This window comes from Calonectris borealis, chromosome 8, assembly GCF_964195595.1.
Source record: "Calonectris borealis chromosome 8, bCalBor7.hap1.2, whole genome shotgun sequence".
Classification (NCBI taxonomy): Eukaryota; Metazoa; Chordata; class Aves; order Procellariiformes; family Procellariidae; genus Calonectris; species Calonectris borealis.
In genome coordinates, this window is record NC_134319.1 from 29,996,189 (window position 1) to 30,015,041 (window position 18,853).

Genomic DNA, 18,853 nt, shown 5'->3' on the forward strand with positions numbered 1-18,853 from the left:
TGTGATAAAAAGAAACAAACAAGTAATTTCATTAATGAATCTCAGTGAAATTGCTAATTAAAATGAGACCACCAACCAGTTATTTTTTGTTTACTTTGAAAGAGACCTATGGTACATAGTCAACATCTTTGTGAAGTCAACTGAAAGTTTTCAGAAGAGGTAAAGGCAAATCTGCTTTTGCTTGCTGAATTGCCTCTTCACTGCTATTAAGCTGTGACCACGTAAAAACTAGTAAAACGACTATGACAAAGCACACACGAGCAAGTACTCACCAGCGTTTTGGATTCTGAAATTCACAAGTTTGCAGTTAATGACAAAATACATTGATGTGTAACATGAAAGACTCAACGCACTAGACGGCATGGGAGGGGAGACACTAACCAGCAGTGCAAGCAGTAGCAGAAATATTAAACAATAAATTATGATAACAATGAAAGTCAGGTGGCTCTGAAAAATTCAGTAAAACAAGGCGATGATGATGCATTTTATGTGTTTGAAGCAGAAAAGGTAAATGATACACTTACAACAAATAAATGCAGCCAAGAAAACCAAACAGCTTGGATTAACTTGCACATGCCATTATCCATTCTCTGTTAGGTGCCTACCTGATTTCCCACTGCACTTTTGTTAACCTGACTGCTTCTTTGTTGGGCACTAAGGGAAGCAGAGGAAAAGAGTTATACTGAAGAAACTCGAACTAAGCCAGTTCCCGAGGAATAGATTTTAGCAGTAATAGTTACTTCTGATCCCAGCACAGAAAGCTAGAGTAACAAAGAAACACAGCAAAATCATTGCATACATGTGCATATTTCAACTACTTTTTCTTACAGTATAGGAATGCCTGCTTATATTTGCCTGCTTAGGACACACACAGCAGACAGCTCCTACTAATCATCTCCTTTGTAACAAGGAGATGTTTGATTGGTAAAGGTGACTAAAAGCACAGAGAAATTATGGCTTATGTGGGTAACTTTGGAAACATTAGCCTCTATAAATATTCAAAAGAGACAAAAAGCAAGCCATTTCTGTTATTTAGTGCTGTACAACAAAATCCTCCCCTGCTGGAGACTTCTTAATAGCTTTGTCTTGACAGTTTGTTTTGGATATTATTCTAATATTTATACGCACTTTGAGGGTGTAAATATAACCAATGGATGAAGCCATAACAAAGCCGGTTCAAAAAGCTGGAATCATATAAGAATACAGCATATCTGAAATTAAACCATATTTAAAATATGCTCAATTCTTGAACGCTGGTAATCCCAGTTCCTGAAACAAAACACACTCCTGTCTCAAAACCATACAAGTTGCCATTAATTCTAAAAGCATTTGCATTACATGGTGGTTTGTAAGTGTTAGGCCATAAAATTAAAATATTGCTGGAAAGAGGAAGAAAAGCATTCAGAGAGCAGGCTTTGGCTACTCAAGCACCAGAGCGGCCACAGGTGACAGGAAGTTTTGTTTGGATTAGATTATACCATTTCACTAGGCATTGATTAAGTGAAGAAAAAAGCTACAAACACTGCTTTGAAAGAGTAAGAAAGAAAGATGTGCTTGGATCACAGCCTATGGGCCAATCCTGCAACTGTTTTTTGCATAGCTGCTGTTCCAAAGAATTGCTGAAGCACCAAACTCAGCCCCATCCCAACTCTGATCCTGCCCTTCGGACCATACTCAGCAGTCCACATGCTGTCCGTGACAAGATCCACAAGGATGTTTATTCCATGTGCCTATTCACCGGGCTTAGCTCGCAATCATCCAGATCCTTTTGACCAAATAACACTGCATGTCTCTGGTGCATCATCTGAGTCGCATAAGCTTTGGTGCATAAATTATGATTAAATAACGTGCACACAGAAAACACAGCACTAACCCCCCACCAATTCCAATCTGTTGTTTGAGAAACGCACATGAGATGGCTTTAGAAAACCTAATTGCCACTCTTTTGGTCTGGTTTTGGTTTTTTCATTTTATTTTATTTTATCACCTTAGGAAAGCTAAGGCCACTTAACAGCATACTAAGAAACCTATGCCTTTTAGAAATAGCCCAGCAATTGGTCCTCTATTTACTGTTCTAAATACAAATTACTTGCTATGTAGATTGAAGCATGTAGCTATGTCTGAGTTACACCAACTGGAAACAAACCCAATCCCTACATTTTACTACTCGTTCTGCTGAATGAGACAAACATCGATGTTCTAAAGATTTCACATTTTCATAAGTATGCAAAGCTGTTCTAAATATTGGCATTCTTAAATCCTTCTCAAGTCAATTCACATCGCACTATATCTGCCGTAGGCCCTGCAATGCTGCAAGGTAGTTTGAAATGTCTTGTGCTGTCATTCTTATGAACAAGGTTCACGGAGTTACACTTATAAAACACTGCAGTCACATGAGACAACTGGCTAAAAGAATCAGTACAAGGAAGGAAACACTAGGGAATCTGGGGAATCTGTAGTCCGGGATGTTTAGACACTGCAGAAGCCTATATGCTACCCAAAAATTATTTCATTTTCCAAAACATAATTGCAAATTATAATAATAATAATAATAAATAATTCCAAACATAATTGCTATAACAATAATATGATTATAGTTTAAAATGTGTATTTTCTACTGTTCAGCTCATAAATTAATATATTTTACATTTTAAATTGTTCTTAGTTATCCAAGTTTTCTCTTCCAGTTGAGCACAAGTCAAAAAAGATACTTCCCCTCCCATCAGTTTCAACCTATAGAAACACTTGCTTAAACTTATCAGTGAACTTAAGCGAAGAGCCATTTGTTATCTGCTTATACTACGTGCACAGCGGCTGGGGATTTCTAGATCTCAGCTGGCAAAAGAGGAAGCAGCTTTCCCAAGAAACTGAACTCGGGCATTACAACTCCTTGGAAAAGACACAGCAGTGAGGACCACGGACTGAACTACAGGCCCCAGCTGCAGCATCCATGAGGGGAGTTTTTCCAGGGGAGAGACATAATGAAATAGCTCCAGAGATACCTGGCACTCCAGAATCCAAGATTATAAAACATGGAAGGTTCCAACTTGACACAAGGAAAAGTCTTTTCACACTGAGGAGAGGCAAGCAATGGAACAGGCTGCATAGAGAGGCTGGAGAATCTCCGATTTTGGAAGTTTTCCAGATCTGATTGGACAAAGCCCTGAGTAACCTGGTCTGAACTCAGCATTGACCCTCCTCTGAGCAGAAGGTTGGACTATGTGACTTCCCAGGGTCACAACACACACCGTGAATATATGTGGAGTGTTTTTAGCAGGCTTTTTCCTGTCAGAAAAGGATGAAGAGAAGTAAATAGCAGGCAGGTTGTTATCTTGACCTCTAGAAGGCCAGCTACCATTCCTACAACATCCTGTCATTTGTCAAGAGAACTGATAAAGATATCTAGGACCTGCAAACAATTCTAGAGAAAGTTGCTCAAACCAAACACAAACAGTGCCTGGCTTTGCCTTCTCCCCTCTCAGCTTACTGAACTCCATGTTTTAAACCTCCAAGGCATACTGCCAAAGATGTAGACCTTCCTTCACAGTGCTAACTAGAATAGGCCATAGTATAATACGTACTGTAGTGCCAAACTTTGTTGCCAGCATCCCACATGGATGAAACCTGTTGTGATTCCAAACACTGTTATGGCAAATATGGCATGAATATGGCTGAAGGAACATTTATTCTTCAAAGAGTGAAGACATCTTTAATGTTTTTACTAATGTCAAAATGTTGGTATGAAGTCCCTGAGGCACAAATTGCTGGAAGCTGAGAGAGAACATTCTGGAGAATATTCTCACAGCCTTTTCAATTAAGCGAGAAGAACGTCAAACCAGGCCCTGCAGGGCATTCTGCTACTATTATTCTCTACAGCCAAACAGCAGGCACACTTATAATTCAGTGACATCTATTACTCTGAGCAAAACTGTTTCACACGGAATCACAGCTCCCAAAATATGCATTAGCAACAATGTGGAAAGACCACCAATATTATTCATTTCTGTGGTCCTAAAATGGATACAGTGAGGGCATCGGCTTGCCAAAGCTGCTTCCTGAGATGCATGTGATTCCAGACCAAGACATAAGCTTGAGCTTCAGTGAAACCAGGCTTGTGAACTGGGGTAAAAGAATCCCCTACAAGTGGGACAGGGTTCAACACTGTGTATATTGAGAAAGAGCATGCTCCTGCATGTTTGGGACTTTGCAGCTTGCATCTTCACTGTCACGCTTCAGGACTTGTGTTCTGAACTTAGTGGGGGAAGGGAAGAAAAAAACCCACAACCCACAAAACAAACCAACCAAAAAAAAAAACCCCACACCACAGCCAAAAACTGACAGTGTCTGTATAACAAAGTCTCTATATACGTACTTTGCAAAGCCAATGAAGTCTTCGTGGTTGGTGTTGATGTAAGAAACCTGGATATCAATCAGCAGCAGCACCTATTAGAGGAGACAGGAGAGCAAAGAAAGGACAGGTAAGGTGGCAGAGAGAGATTGAGGAAAAGGAAGGGAAAAAAAAACAGAACTTTTGAGTTTTCTGCATTATTGAATATTGCATTCATAATCGTTCAAGCCAAAGCAACAATATTTTCTAAATCCCATTTCTAAATTTTCTGTTCATGTGCTTTTTTAATAAACTTGACTACAGAAGAGCTATTCCCTCTTCCTATTTTTTTCCTGACAGATCTCATTTTTCACTATCTTGGCCTTTCTCCACTTCATTAAGATCAATCAGACATGGCCAGAAAGAGTTTAATAACATAGATTCTAACTCTACGTTTTGCAAGTTAAGCAAAATTCCCTCTATTTGTAGCATTCCAGCCAAGCCAGCAAGAAACCCGAACCTTAAACCTAAAATCAGGATATCTAAGTTTTCTTTCAGGTACACACAAAGAAGTGATAGGTAAGCTAGCCCTGGCCCAGAGAATGTACAGTCCAGGTACTAGACAGCCATGCTGGTGCACACATCTGGCTTGAGAGATGGGCTAGTCAATGAAATAACAGAATGAATGGTTTGTGTACTTATCACTCGCCAGTCCTTCAATAGCCCAGATTCAAACTTGATAATCTAACTCGGCAAAGAACTTGCTAAGATACCAGATAAAGCTCACTCCCACCCTTGAATAGCTTCTTGAACATGCATGAGACTGCACTTTCCCCCCCTCTTTTCAGACTTCCATTTATCAGCAGGGAGCAAGGAAGAAACCTATTGCTACTAAATGGTAGTATTTAATCTCTTCAAAGTGTACAGAGTTATTTCTGTACAGCTCCTCAAACACAGCATCACTCCCAAATTCTTCACAATTTCCAGAAGATATTAGGTGCCTCACTCAGAGCAAAAGATAGTGGAGATTTGAGTCTAGCTCTTACCTCTGAAAATATCCTCAGTAGCATTTTGATTTATTAACGATAACTGCTAACAGCATAAATAATGATGTGAATATGTGACAATCACCTATTTGACCAATACTTGGCATTTACAGAAAGCTGGTATTTTGTACTTTGTTCTGGGACATTGCCAGGTATGTGCACACAATGAAGAATGGAATAATAAGAAAAAAGTCTCAATTATTCTAAGTAACTTGTATCTTCTTCCAAATTTTGAAATAACTGAGTGTGCTAACTAGAACTCCCTGCAAGCACAAGCCCTGCAAATACAATTTTTTAAAAATTATTTTTAAGACTGCATTCACAGCACAGATTAAAGGAAAAGAAGCAGGACACAGTAAAGCTCCCTAGCTCACACAGGATTAGAGAGCCAGGACTCCAGAACAACTTAGGAGCTCTGCTCAGCCTGCCTTCCCCAAATATTTCTCTTGTCACCCTCTGCACTCTCCAGACAATAATTCCTGTTTCCACTTCTACTGGATTTTCTCACATATAATCTAAGCTTTGAAATTTCCTGGATTTGGAGTGCTTAGCTGGGTGATAAGTGTTCTAAACCAGTTTCTCTGAATTTTTTTTTTTAAACTTTTTTTAAACTTGAAGGAAAGCTTGTCACTCCTGCAAGAGTCCCAGTACAATTGCTCATGGGCCTCACTGTAATTAGAATATGGGATGGGTACGTTACAAAAACCTGGAAACAAAGTAGAAAAAAGGCTAGGTATTTCTGTGTGCATTTGTTTAATCATTAATCAATTTCCCACAAACAGCCGTTGTGGCACAGCTAAGAAGATGGCACACTGTGGCACAAGCCAACGCTACTTTAAGACACCAATCCTAATCTTGAAAGACCAGATTAGGATTTTCTGTAACAATTCTAGTCTCCTCTGTCAAAGCTCAACGGTAGAGGAGCAATTTCTCTCCCCCTCTAAAATGTGCAGCCTGCTGGGAAAACAAACGAACAAACAAAAAAAAAAAAAAAAAGGAAAAATATTTCATTGTCTTATTGTACTTTGTATGTAAGTACTTTCCTCCTTCACACACTTCCCCAAACCATTAGATCTCCTATTTATTCTCACCTGATCCTTGGTCTTCTCTTCTCTTTCACGAATGTAGCTGGCAACAATTCTTTCTGTTTCCTCACACAACCTTGGATATGTTGCCAACTGAAAAGCAAAATTAATAGAAATTTACACCTGCAGAGTGGCTTCAGTAGAATACAAACAGGGGAGCCTTCACCTTTCCTCTTTGGAAGACAGCAATTACTATAAATGCTTGGGCTAAAAGTTAACTACACTACAAAGCAAGCCTTACTTGCTATTAATGGTCATTTTCCAGAGAAACTGGAGAGACCTAAATGCTTGGATTGTTTCTGTGCTTTTGCTCCATAGAACATTGAGGAAAAGACACTGTGGACATGTGAACCACAGTTTATCAGCCTTGGGGTGAGGATTCTCCTGCCTCTCTCTTCTACTGTGCCTAATTCCAGAGTGGCGCTTTAAATAGTTTCCAAGTTTCTTGTTCTTTGAAGGCTCCACCTTGTGGCAGCATCTTTACATATCAATAACAATACTTAAAAAATGTGAACAGCAAAACACCACAGTAAATTTGGCCAATAGCACTGGGAAAAGAATCCGCACAATTAATTCAAGTGACATATCTTCCAAACTTTGAAAAAAGTGAAAAAACCTGGAAACTCCGCTCAAAGTATTGCAGTGAATCTGCTTCTCTATGATATTTGTCAAAAAGATTGTCACCCTTTCCTGTTTTAAGAAGTGGCTCCTTTACCTGCTCATTGGTACAATAAAAAATTGCATTATTCAGAAAAATGCAAAGGATGCAACAGGATATTTCTCAACAACTTCAGCACATCTTTGCTCACATCCCAGAACTGTTCCTGTACTTGCTGCTGTTAGGGTACCCTGCTCTCTGAGACGGTGGGAAAAACAGATGAGCAGATGGCTACTAATAAAAGTAGCCAGTTAGCTAAGAAGTCTACAAGAGTCAATGGAATCTTCTAGAATATCACAGAGTAATGGGAGAAAAGAGAATTGAAAATCAGCAACTGTTAGTTGTCAATGCTCCAGACAAGTGAGTCTCAGTATTTACAGATGACAACTTTCCTATGAAACTTTCACCTATGAAGGTGAAAAGTGCGAGGAAAAAAAAGCTTCATACTAATACATCTGACATGCTTCCTTAGCCACAGCTGGGGGAGGGTGTGAAGTTTGAGGTTTCATTCTAAGAGCATACACCAACCCAAGCACACACTTCAGGAAAACCATTCCCAAATACTCACAGTAATGCTATGTTCAGTTTTGATGAACGTAATTCTTAATTCATTACACTTGCAGGATCTTGAGTTAAAAGTCTAATTGATGCACACAGATTTCACATCAGGAAGCTCAATGCCCAGCAGTTCTTTCCACTTAAATGTTCAACATTTCTGTGCAGCAAGCTCATTCATCAACACTAATGCAAGGATGTACAAATTCAAAGGAGAAGTCGTCTTCCTAGCTTTCCAATTCTAACTTCTTTACAGCTGGAGATCAGACGTTTTGGGGTTGTGTATGAAAAAAGCACAGGAGGAGTTGTGGGCCCACTACATTGCAAAGAACTGTGGTGCTACGCAGTTAAGTTTCAATATAGAAAGAGCATTTTTCTCTCCTTGATAGATGTCTCTGAACACATTTGAGGGCTTTGCTCTAGAAGTTTCACTGTTTCTTCCTCTTATTAGCATTGGAAAAGAAAACTTTAAAATACAATTTTTTTTCCTGATTTACACATCCGTGGAATTGCTGCCTAAGTTCCATTTTCAGTACCAATGAAAACATGATTTTAAAGAGGAAACTGAGGGCAACTCTTGACTCAAAAAAACTCCAATTATAAGGGGAATATATATATTCAAAACACAGGAATCAAAAAATGAACATTTCCAGCATTACATTGTCTTGAGAGTTTTGCAGAAGTTGTAATTGCTTTAGAGAGTCTTGCTCTGTACATCAAGTGACTAGATCAGAAATCTCTTATAATACCATAAAGTGAAAGACAGGCTTTATATTATCTACTATACCTTTACATTATACTTACATTACCAGATCTATTTGCAAGTTACCTTTTTAGTACACTTCTTGACAGTGTTGATTAACTCTTGCATCACCAGATCCACACTTTTTAAGCAAGGTCCTTTCAGCTTGACTATCTGTTTTTTAACAATGGCTTCAAATGCCATATCTGGAGTAAACAAACCTGTTCTGTGGACATAAAAGAATATGTAAGACAGTAATAAAAACATCATGGAAGGAAGATTTTTTTACTGAATTGCTGATATCTTCATTTTCAGAGGCTTACAACTGAGTAATAACAATCCCTACACAGACAGACTTCCACAGAACTAAATTTGCTCCTTTCTCTAAAAAACAGTGTCACTGTGAGTAAGGATGTAAAAATAGAAACATGCCCCACTACTTGAAGATGACTGCGAGATTCTGAAGAGTACTGATATAAAGCAGTAAAGCCTCTTCAGTAGCGCATCAAACCTTAGAGAAGGGATGAATGGCAGCTGCAGTCCTCTGTGCCCAATCACTTGCATAGCAAACCTGTAAGAATCCTATAGCTGCACTTCTCTCATCACTCACAACAGGAAATATGGTTTTGTTACTCAGAGTCCTATATGGACTATATCCTGATCACTGCAGGATATATGAAACTATATAACAGATACCTCACAGAACCAGTTCTAAACAAATAGGCCTTACTTATCTTTCAAACACTGCTTGCAAAGATCTATCTTGGCAGATAAATTATATAAAAAGGCAAACTATTAAAAAAAAAAAATAAACACACTATCAGTTCATTACCATAAATTGCTCATCAAGACCTTTCCATCAATAAGGCCAGAAAAGTTCAAATACTGCACCATGGCTACTAGAGTCAGCCATTTGAGAATTTACTATACAAGTAATGCAAAGAACATTTTCCAAAAGACTAAGAACAACTAAGCTAGTAAGCAATGCTTTTGAAAGATATTACATACTCACAACTGGGGGCGGCGGGGGCGGGGCGGGGGGGGGGGGAAGGAGGGGAGAGGAGGAACCAAAACTACACAAAAGAAGAACCCAAGCTTTTTGGAATCTGTTCTATTGTCCAAAGAACAAAAAATGGGTATGCATCTGATAAAGTGTCCCTCCAAAATAGGCTGGTCATTCCAAAGTGAGATAGTTTTTGGTTTTTTAAACCAAAAAACCAAATACCTCCCCTTCCCAAACCTAACAATATACTGCAGACATATCCACAAAGTGAAACCTCAACCAACTCACTTGCAAATCAGTCATTTCAAGAAATGGTTGAGAATAAAGGGGAGTAAGATAGCGCAAGGAGTCTGTCACAACACAAGCTGAAAGGTTTTTTCCATATGAAGACACAAGTTTTCGCTCTAAAACTCACGACTTTTCAGGAACACAGGCTTAGCAGAACTGCAAACACTAACAGAAAAAGAGTAATTGATTTTGTCTGTAAAATAATTTTCCAGCATTTCCAGGTAAATTAAACCTCTTTGGGCAAACCAACTGTTTGGCCTAAAACAGCTACCTGAAAAACAGAAGTGTAAAGGAGCGGAAGAAAAGAAGTCAGCTGCTGGGAGCATTGCGTTAGTAAGCAGTCTAGCAGTCAATAGCCAGTGTGTCCACAGGTTAAAAAGTCCACACCCTCTATAATGTGACTGGCTTTGAAAACATAGGAACACTTGCCTGATACCATGTATGTTCTTGATGGCGTAACTTATTTCTCTCCGCAGTTCCTTCTCATTGAATTCCATCTAGAGGAACAAAAGTATATGAGACCATATTAGGGGAAGTTTTTAATAAAACAGAAAATACTACCTCTCCCAATATAACTGGAAGACAGACAAGTTCAACTGGCAAAATATTAATTTCTAATTACACTAAACAAAGCATAAGTATTTTAAAACATTTTAACACTAAGGCTACAGGCAGCAGGAAGGATTGTTGAAAATTATACACCCTTCCATTCCAAATACACCAACAGCTAGAACAATTTTGCAGAGTTGATAGAGTAAGCCAGAAATAGGATTTGGAAGATGCGACTTTTTCTTTTAAGCCTGGTTTCCTAAAGTGGTGCAACTTCTGTAACTTATGGTCAGTTTATCCTCCCCTTCCTATTTTACTGTTTTTCAACCAAATTTAAAGAGGAGTGGTCTCTGTTATGAAGTTATAAAGCTTTTCTTTAAGTTTCTTGAATGCCAGGTAGCTGGAAGAGAAGTTACTGTTGTCACAAATGAAAGAGTCATTACCTAAGCCCAACTGTCATCGGTTCTGTTGGACTGCTAGTTGACCTACTACATTTGACCTGCCACAACCCTGCCCGGTTCTTACCCAACTGAAAGTCAGGGGATGTCAAGGGAGTTGAACATAAAACAAGTGGAAAGGAAGCTTAGGAAAAGTGTAAAAGAACGGGAACTAGAGATACAGTAGAATTCATGGTGAGGGGAAGCTGAAGTCACTGCAGTGAAAGAAAAATCAAAGAATATGTAACACAAAATCTAGGAAACCAGTTTCATTAGTTCACGCCCCACCGGACCTCCGTTTATTCTGTTCCCCAAAGGATGGGTAAGCAAGAAGAGATGTTTCAAGAGGAGAAATGTTATCTCGAAACACCTAATTTGCTTCTGCTCCACCTCCCACTATGAAAGTGTAGGACTGAAAGCTGGCTTTGGTTTAATGCATTGAATACAGGAAGTAGAAAACACAGAAAATGGCTATTTTCTATAATTCTAATTTCAATGGGTACTAGCTACTTGAACACAACAACTTAAATTTACCAACTGTAGTTGTTTGCCTGCCCCATCTAACCAGAAGGAAGATACCATTTGCGATAAAACAATAAAAAAGCATGGAAAATAGTAAGAACTGGGACTTAATTATATTCTAATTCCTGTATTTCAGAACTCTTAGCATGTCTCAGTATCCAAAACTAGAAATGAAGCCAAATGTCTCAATTATACCTTCATGTAATTTCTTCCACAGTTAAGAGCATGTTCTTCCAATCAGATCTTATCTTGGCTTTACTACTATCAGTGTGAACATAAGAATACATAAATAAAACACAAAGCACACCAACAAGGTGGATTAAATACCTTCACTAGTTCAAAAGGAAAACGTTCATGGAAAATACGATTGATTTTGGCACCTCCTGAAAGTTCTAGTGTATCAACCTGATCTCCTGATCCTTCAATCCTTTTTTCAAAGTCCACTGAAAACTGTTGTACCATCCTAAATTTCAAAGGAGGGGAGAAAAAAAGCCAAACACAACCATTTAAGCACGTCAACTACCAACTCTTACTTCAGTACTATATGACTACTAGTGCCTATTAACACATGTTTAGGAATTGACAAAAGTATTTATAACAACAATTCATTCAGCCAAGCTGCCAATCCATAAAATCCGTACCTACACAGACACACCACAGCCCTTTTCTCTTGCAGGACATAGCTCAGTATATTATTTTCTTTCTTCATAAATGTTTTTTTTTTTTAAATACTGTTTATTAAACTGTATATTAAAGTCAGCTACAAATACAGCAGAGTACCAGGCTACATTCATGTTTTATCAATGATCACAAAATTGTAAGCGCTACCATTATTTATTACATAAATTTTAAAATATATACTTTTTTTTTTTTAGGAGAAGAAAGAGTGATAGCAGTCTTTTTAGTAGGATAAGCAATAAAAGTCCTGACGTTTAAGCTATAATACTTACTGTATTTGAATAGAAAAGCACATCCGTATTTAGGTGCTGTTACAGAAAGCTCTGCTGTTGCAGAGCTCAATGGGGAAGACCACCACAAGCAAAAACCTCCAATTTTATGGCAAAAGGTACCATTTGTGGAGAGCTTACTTCTTGACAATGATCCTTTGATCTTTCTAATATCTTTCAAAAAAGATACAGTCCAATAGCATGATGTGAATCAAGCCACTAAGCTTATCTAGTGCTGGAAAATTTGGAAGAGATTGCTAAGGAACTTACTTTCCCATGCCAAAAAAGCTAGCCCAAGAAACAGTACTAACACGTCAATGTGGCAGCTGTCAGCACCACAAGCTCCAGCTTACTTGGTTGTGCTTAGACTTCTGCAGCAGGAGCATTTAGAAGAACACACGTGAGAATTCCCCCAGTTATGGAAGATTCATGGATAGCTCTTTTTTTTTTTTTTTTTTTTTTTTAAGTAAGTACAGGCATTTGGTCATAAAATTTGAAATGACAGATTCTGCCAAAAAGTAACATTGCATATCAACTGTACATAAACCTCAGATACCTATATGGCCAGGTTAACAGAATTATAGAAAGAGTTTAAGTGTAGGGCCCTAGACTCTATTTTTGAAGAGGATTGCAGAAACTTAAGATCATTTTATGGGGTGAGGTGAGGCAGATTTATTTTTTATTCTTACATGTGTTATGGAACTTGTTCTCAAGAATCAGAAGAAAGGGTTCTAGTTATATTATTTTCCATACCCCAAAAGAAAAGGGGAAAGTGAGGAGAATTTTTACTGACAAAAGAAGTTAATTTCTCTTATAGCACCTACTGATAATGAAGGAATTTGAAAAAACTATGCAGAGAAGTATCAAGTAGGATGACTTAGGCTGAAATGGAATTCAGTTCTTTTTCCTTTAGAACATGTTACAATAGTAGAACAAGCATGACATACCAGCAACACCTAACAATTCACAACATTTCATATATGTGTTTCTAGCATTTAAGTCACCAAATATACAGAGTCAAGAAACACACCTGTGTTGTACTGTCATGGAAGAGTCAAAGGTTTTTTGGTTTTGCAACCACAACATCTGAAATAAAGTTATGAGGCACAGACTTCTGACTATTCTTTTGGAACACACTTGTTATGAAAATAAGGAGAAAATTGGAGTCTTCAGCTGGCTCAAGAAAGCCTTTCTGGTTCAGGTGACCATTTTCCCTTCCGAATTCCAGACTTTTCATTAAAGAATTAATCCTGCCCAAAACTTACACATTTTCACAGTCCAGTGTTATTACCATCTACCCTAGAGAACTGAGAAGGCTGAAAACCTTTGAAATCCATCAGAGTAGAAACATGACAACAGTCATGTAAAAGAGAAGAGCTAGGTACATTTTACATCTCTCTTTTTCTTCCTTTAGATGCTTCCTCTTCTAAGAGCTAAATTTTAATCGCATATGAACATAAAGTGGCTGCAGAGGGCTACAATTTAAAGAGAGAGAGAGAGAGAATGGCAGACCTTTCAGGTGAAGAGGTATGCAATACCAAGTATCAAGCATCCCTGGAAACAGATCAAGTAAGGAAGCTGCATGAAGTAAAGCTAACTGGGCTGCTGACAACTGAAATGTCAGCATTGCCCTTTTTCCTTAGTGCTAAAACCACAATAAAGAAAGGGCTCTGATTCCACTTCCATTTGATTCAAAGTCAGATGAACAGTCATCTCTGTTCCATCACTTTACAGCAGTGTTATCAGAGTCTCATCAGACAGACTTATTTTGTGGATGAGATCCAAACTGGACAGTGACTTCAGCAGTGAAAACGCTTTCTAGTTGAGAACTTATGATAATAATGTAGCTCCAGAAATCGTTGCAATTCCTCCAACAAACAACAGCAGTATTAAATTCATGACTTCTTGAGCACAAAAGGGTCAACATCTGCCAGGTCAGTTTTAACACAAGCACAGGTGGCACATCACCTCACCTATTTTGCTGCTAGTTGTCAGATGTCTGCTCAGAGGGGCAAACCACAAGAAAAACGTTTTCACCCACCCCAATACACTATCACTTGAACATAAGAATGGCTGCACTACAGCAGAACAAAAGCCGTATCATGACAGTCACCAACAATAAGTGCCTAGGAGAACAGAGCAAGCACACAGTAATATTTCTTCAGAATACTCTCTTGGCCTCAATAAATTGCTGTTCATGGGTTCCATACAGCAGGAATTTGTCCTTGTACTTATAAACCTTAAATGTCTTCCCCATCCCCAAGAATTTGCCTAGCTACTTTCTGAAAGCATATTTTTAGTATCAGCTCCTGCAGCAGAGAGCTCTGTGGCTTAGGTTCACATCACATGAAGGACTACTGCCTATGACTAATTTTGATCTTGCCATCTTCAAGTTCTTTTGGATAGACAAGTTTTTATATTGGAAAAAGAAGCATTCCCTATTCTCCTTTCAGACTCCTCATCTTACAGACTGCTAACACAATCTCCTCCCCTTGCTTGAGGTCATCTTTTTGCAGGCTGAAGAATGTGTCTATACAATCAGAAGCTGTTTCTTACCTTTGATTATCTATGTTGCCCATCTTTGTACCTTTTCCTGTTCTGCTTTCTCTTTTTTCTAGGATTACTAAAATTAATTTAGGGAAAATCCTGCTGAATTTGTAGAGTAAATAAAGTGTTCTGGAACATCAAGCACAGAATTCTTTGGAGTTTGCATATAGAATCCTTAACGGTATCTTAATCTTTAAATTTAAAGCCGTTAGAAAGAAAAAAACAAGGCGGGGGGCAGGGGGAGCAAAACAAACCTATACAAAGTGGAAAAGCAGACAAAAGACTAGACACTCACTGCAACAGGGCTTTTGTTTTTCTGGTTGGATCTTCTGGTCTGAAGTTTTTGTATATCTCTACCTCATGTTCTATAGAGAGCAGCTGGCTCTGGAGTTTGCTTCTGAAGGCTGGCAGGGTATCCCGAATATGATTGGTAAGTTGCTAAAAAGCAAATAAAAACCCTTTTATACTCTTAATAAAGATGAAAGCAAGAGCACAACCATTTCCTTTTTGACTGCCAAGCATATCAGCCATGACCTGTGCTAGTTTACCAGCGTAGTTCCTTTTGATCTTTGAAGCAATGGAGACTGTTACAGAACAATACACTATCCCTTCCGCATAAAAATTATAAGGAGGCTTGAAAAATTCCTTTGTCCTCTCACTCACTGAGCCTTGTTACTATGCATTTCTTTAGTTACACACAAAAAAGTTATACACATTACATATTTAATTTGAAATGACCTCTCATCACTCAGCACTGATTTTCCTAAGGGAGTTTCCAAATTCCCTCTATACTTGTTTAGCATGACTCCTTTACTTTACAGCCACAAGGCAATGCGGGACAAGGAAGAGATTCTGAGCATCCACAGTCCATTAAGAACAGAGATGGAAGGAAGCGTAGACATATAGAGTACCTGCTTGGCATTCTCCCACCATCAGGAAAAATCACCTCCACGTGATTTCTGTTCCCTTGTACAAAGTATACTAAAGGAAAGAGATTTTGCCCTCATATTAATAATTATAGAACTTTACCTTTCTTAAAAACACTTGATTTTTGGCTGAAAAAGGTTCTACCACTCAAGACTATCAGTCTTCATTTCTGAAAATATACCTAGAAGTACTGGAAAATAAACCGAAGTAGAGTAGAAAAAGGCTTATCAGATCTGTGTTTAGCTTATCTCACTTGCTTTTGCATATATATGTTGTAATGTGTTTGGACAGCACTATCAGTGTCTTACCTACGCCATAAATTTCTCATGCATTGTACCCATTCCTTGATTAAAACCGAAGTGGATTTCTTGCACTATGTTGCAAACCCTCTTCCCAACCCCAGTCAGACAAGCTATAAGTTAAGAATGTCATATATCAAAATATGTAAACTCAAAATAAAAGTTGTTCAGCAGACTCGACAGGCACAAAATCAAAAGCTGGAGTTTCCCTGGAGCACCACCTTGTGGACGCAGAGAAATTTAAATATTACCTGAAACCACAAATACTAATAGGTCCCTAAATAGCTCTTCCCATATATAATATTCTACACACAGTAATAGCAACAGAAGACCAGCAGTTCATACTGAAATAGGTAAGTTTACGAAACAGCTCACAAAAAAGTTAATAGTACATAAAGTAATGCAAGCCAGGACAGATATGACAGTCCAAAGGTATATGCAGCTCATGCTTCAATCTCAAAACTAAGACACGTGGGTTAAACTTTTAAGACATAAAAAGAGGCAAAACATCCTAAACACAGACAACATTACAGGATACAAGTGAGTTCTAGCATCCTGCTGAAGACTTTGGTTCTGAGGCACAAATAAATGGCATTGGCACTCTTTTGAATGAGTCCAGAGCATGCCATAACCTGGCTGTCAAGTTACAGCAGGAAAGTCACTGTAGCAAGAAATTAAGCAGGCCAGCCACTTAGTTTCCTGCCTTAATCAATAACTTCTCTGCTGTTTCCAGCTGCTTTCCAAAATGGACAAAGCCAGGCTGACCTGGTCGTTGTCTAATACAGACCAAAGGCTGCAATTTGACAGTGAACTGGAGAAAACACTATCAAGTTTGACTTGTAGGAATGCCAAGAAGAGTGGTCAGCTGATAAACTGAGTTTCACAAAAAAAAAACCCCAACAACCTAATAAACAAAAAAACCCCAAACTGCAGCACCAGTAATTTTAGAGGCAGGCATGACTTGATCTTGTCCTCTTCAAACTTGCTGAGATGCAAGGGTCACATGCTATTCAAGCTAAGGGCTGGTGCTATGGAAAGGGCAATACCCAAAAACATAAAGTGAAGAGAATTATATACTCCTCCAAGTCTGGTGTAGGCAGTGTCTTGGTTAGGACAGTAAGCTATGGCTTTCTGCTCCAGGTAATTGGGAAATAGATCTCTATTTCCTGCTGAAGGAAGCTATGATCTGACACGGTTTGGCATGAATTCATAGAAATAAACCAAAGGTTTTGGCAAAAATAAAGGTAGTGTGAACAAAATGTTCCAATTACAGTATTTGTCATTTATATCATTAGTATACAGAACACTGTTTCTGTTAAAAACTACAATAAAGTGTAAATTTTGAGGTTAAAGTATAGACATACAGTGAACCCTCAGGACACATGATTTCTAAAAATGTCTTTTTTTTTTTTTAATTTCTAAATTTGATTTCTAAAAATCCTGTTAAACTAGAAGAAATGTGATAATTAAGGAACAGAATGGTATACTTCCAGCAAGGGAGCTGAATCTTATTTTCTATGTTCATATTCAGTATTCAAGAGAACAGGGGAGTGCAGAACTATCAGTAAAAGTCAGAAACTACTTCTCACAGTAAGTTTTCATATGCTACATGTAATATACAGCTTTGTTAATTACATCATGAAAATTGAAAAGGTTAAAAGCAGGAAAGAATAAATGACGTTCACTGACAAACATTCATTTTGATAAAGATTTTGTATTGGTCCTATCGTTATAAAAGCTGCCTTTCACCACAAAGGCTTCACATTTTACCTGGTTTAGAACTTTTTGGAGATATGGTGTTCCCATCCGATCTGCCATGTGCCTATATGCTGGGTGGGAAAGAAAGAATTTCCTTTCTGCTAGAAGAGCTGCCTTTATGTCCTTCTTCCCATCAATGTCTTTCTGGCTTCTGTTTACAACACCAATATAACCTAAAACAACACAAAACCAATAGGTAAGTCACTATAGCTATTGCCTGAACTACTGAATTCATATTAAATAGAACTAGACGGTTCAATCAAAACTTTCCAATTTAGGCATTTCAGATACCGTTTACAAGTACTGTAATGACCTTAACAGTGTCCAGATTGTTCATCCGGTTTATGTATAACAGATATACTTTCTTTTAAATCACCGATTCAAATACAAATACCTGAAACTTTAGTGTACCCCAAAGAAACCACTTCAAAAATAAACAAACAAAAAACCCCCAAAACAAAATCAAAACACACACCCAGGTCTACATAGATAAATTACATGAAATTAGGAAAACACAGGAAAATTTCTTCTCGTTTGCTGGACCAACATGCTCCATGGGAGGAAATGGTGATCTCATCAATAAATTATAACTAGAATCAAAATTTTTGATATTGTTAACGGTATGAGCAACTGTGACAGTAGCTGCCAGAACAATCACATGGAAAATTTCTGGAAGGGGTCAAAACTTGGTTTACAGTGAGACTGCCAAAACTCTGGTGCTTGCTTCTGTCATGTGCAAAGAAAGAAAAGATATCTTTGGGACAGCAACCTGGCTCAGAAAAAGGAAATTGGCTATCAACTTGTGCTGACATTTCTTGTTTCCTCTGGAATATGCAGTGTATTTTCCAGGTCCAGAAAAAAATTTGTTTTACTTGCAGGATATTTGTAGCACAGCTCCCTTTTATGTTTGCTGAATAGATGACGATAAAAACTAGGAACTCATCAAGTCCAGCATAACCTTTGATTCATCTCCAGGGCTCCCAAAACCCACCCTCATCCAAACCACCTTCTGGATTGCAAAGAATATAAGCAACTGAACATTCTCACCTCTACGAAGAGGGAGTAGTTTGTTTTCTAGAATTTCTCTTGCATCTGTTCCTTCATCCATCAGATCCAATTTTGTGATCACACCGATGGTCCTAAGTCCTGACCAGGGTGGAGGC

The 18,853-nt window shown here is 38.2% G+C and overlaps 1 protein-coding gene across 1 annotated transcript in view; it reads right to left on the reverse strand.

Annotated features, from left to right (window-relative positions):
- The window catches only part of DNM3 (dynamin 3), a 183,096-nt gene that overhangs the window by 135,066 nt on the left and 29,177 nt on the right, over positions 1-18,853 (reverse strand). The window contains exons 6-14 of the mRNA XM_075156733.1: positions 18,738-18,836; positions 17,703-17,863; positions 15,002-15,144; positions 11,540-11,675; positions 10,134-10,201; positions 8,501-8,639; positions 6,465-6,551; positions 4,373-4,443; positions 606-654 (exon numbers count right to left, since the gene is read on the reverse strand). Coding sequence (XP_075012834.1) covers positions 606-654; positions 4,373-4,443; positions 6,465-6,551; positions 8,501-8,639; positions 10,134-10,201; positions 11,540-11,675; positions 15,002-15,144; positions 17,703-17,863; positions 18,738-18,836 — 953 coding nt within the window. The remainder of the gene's footprint in view (positions 1-605; positions 655-4,372; positions 4,444-6,464; positions 6,552-8,500; positions 8,640-10,133; positions 10,202-11,539; positions 11,676-15,001; positions 15,145-17,702; positions 17,864-18,737; positions 18,837-18,853) is intronic.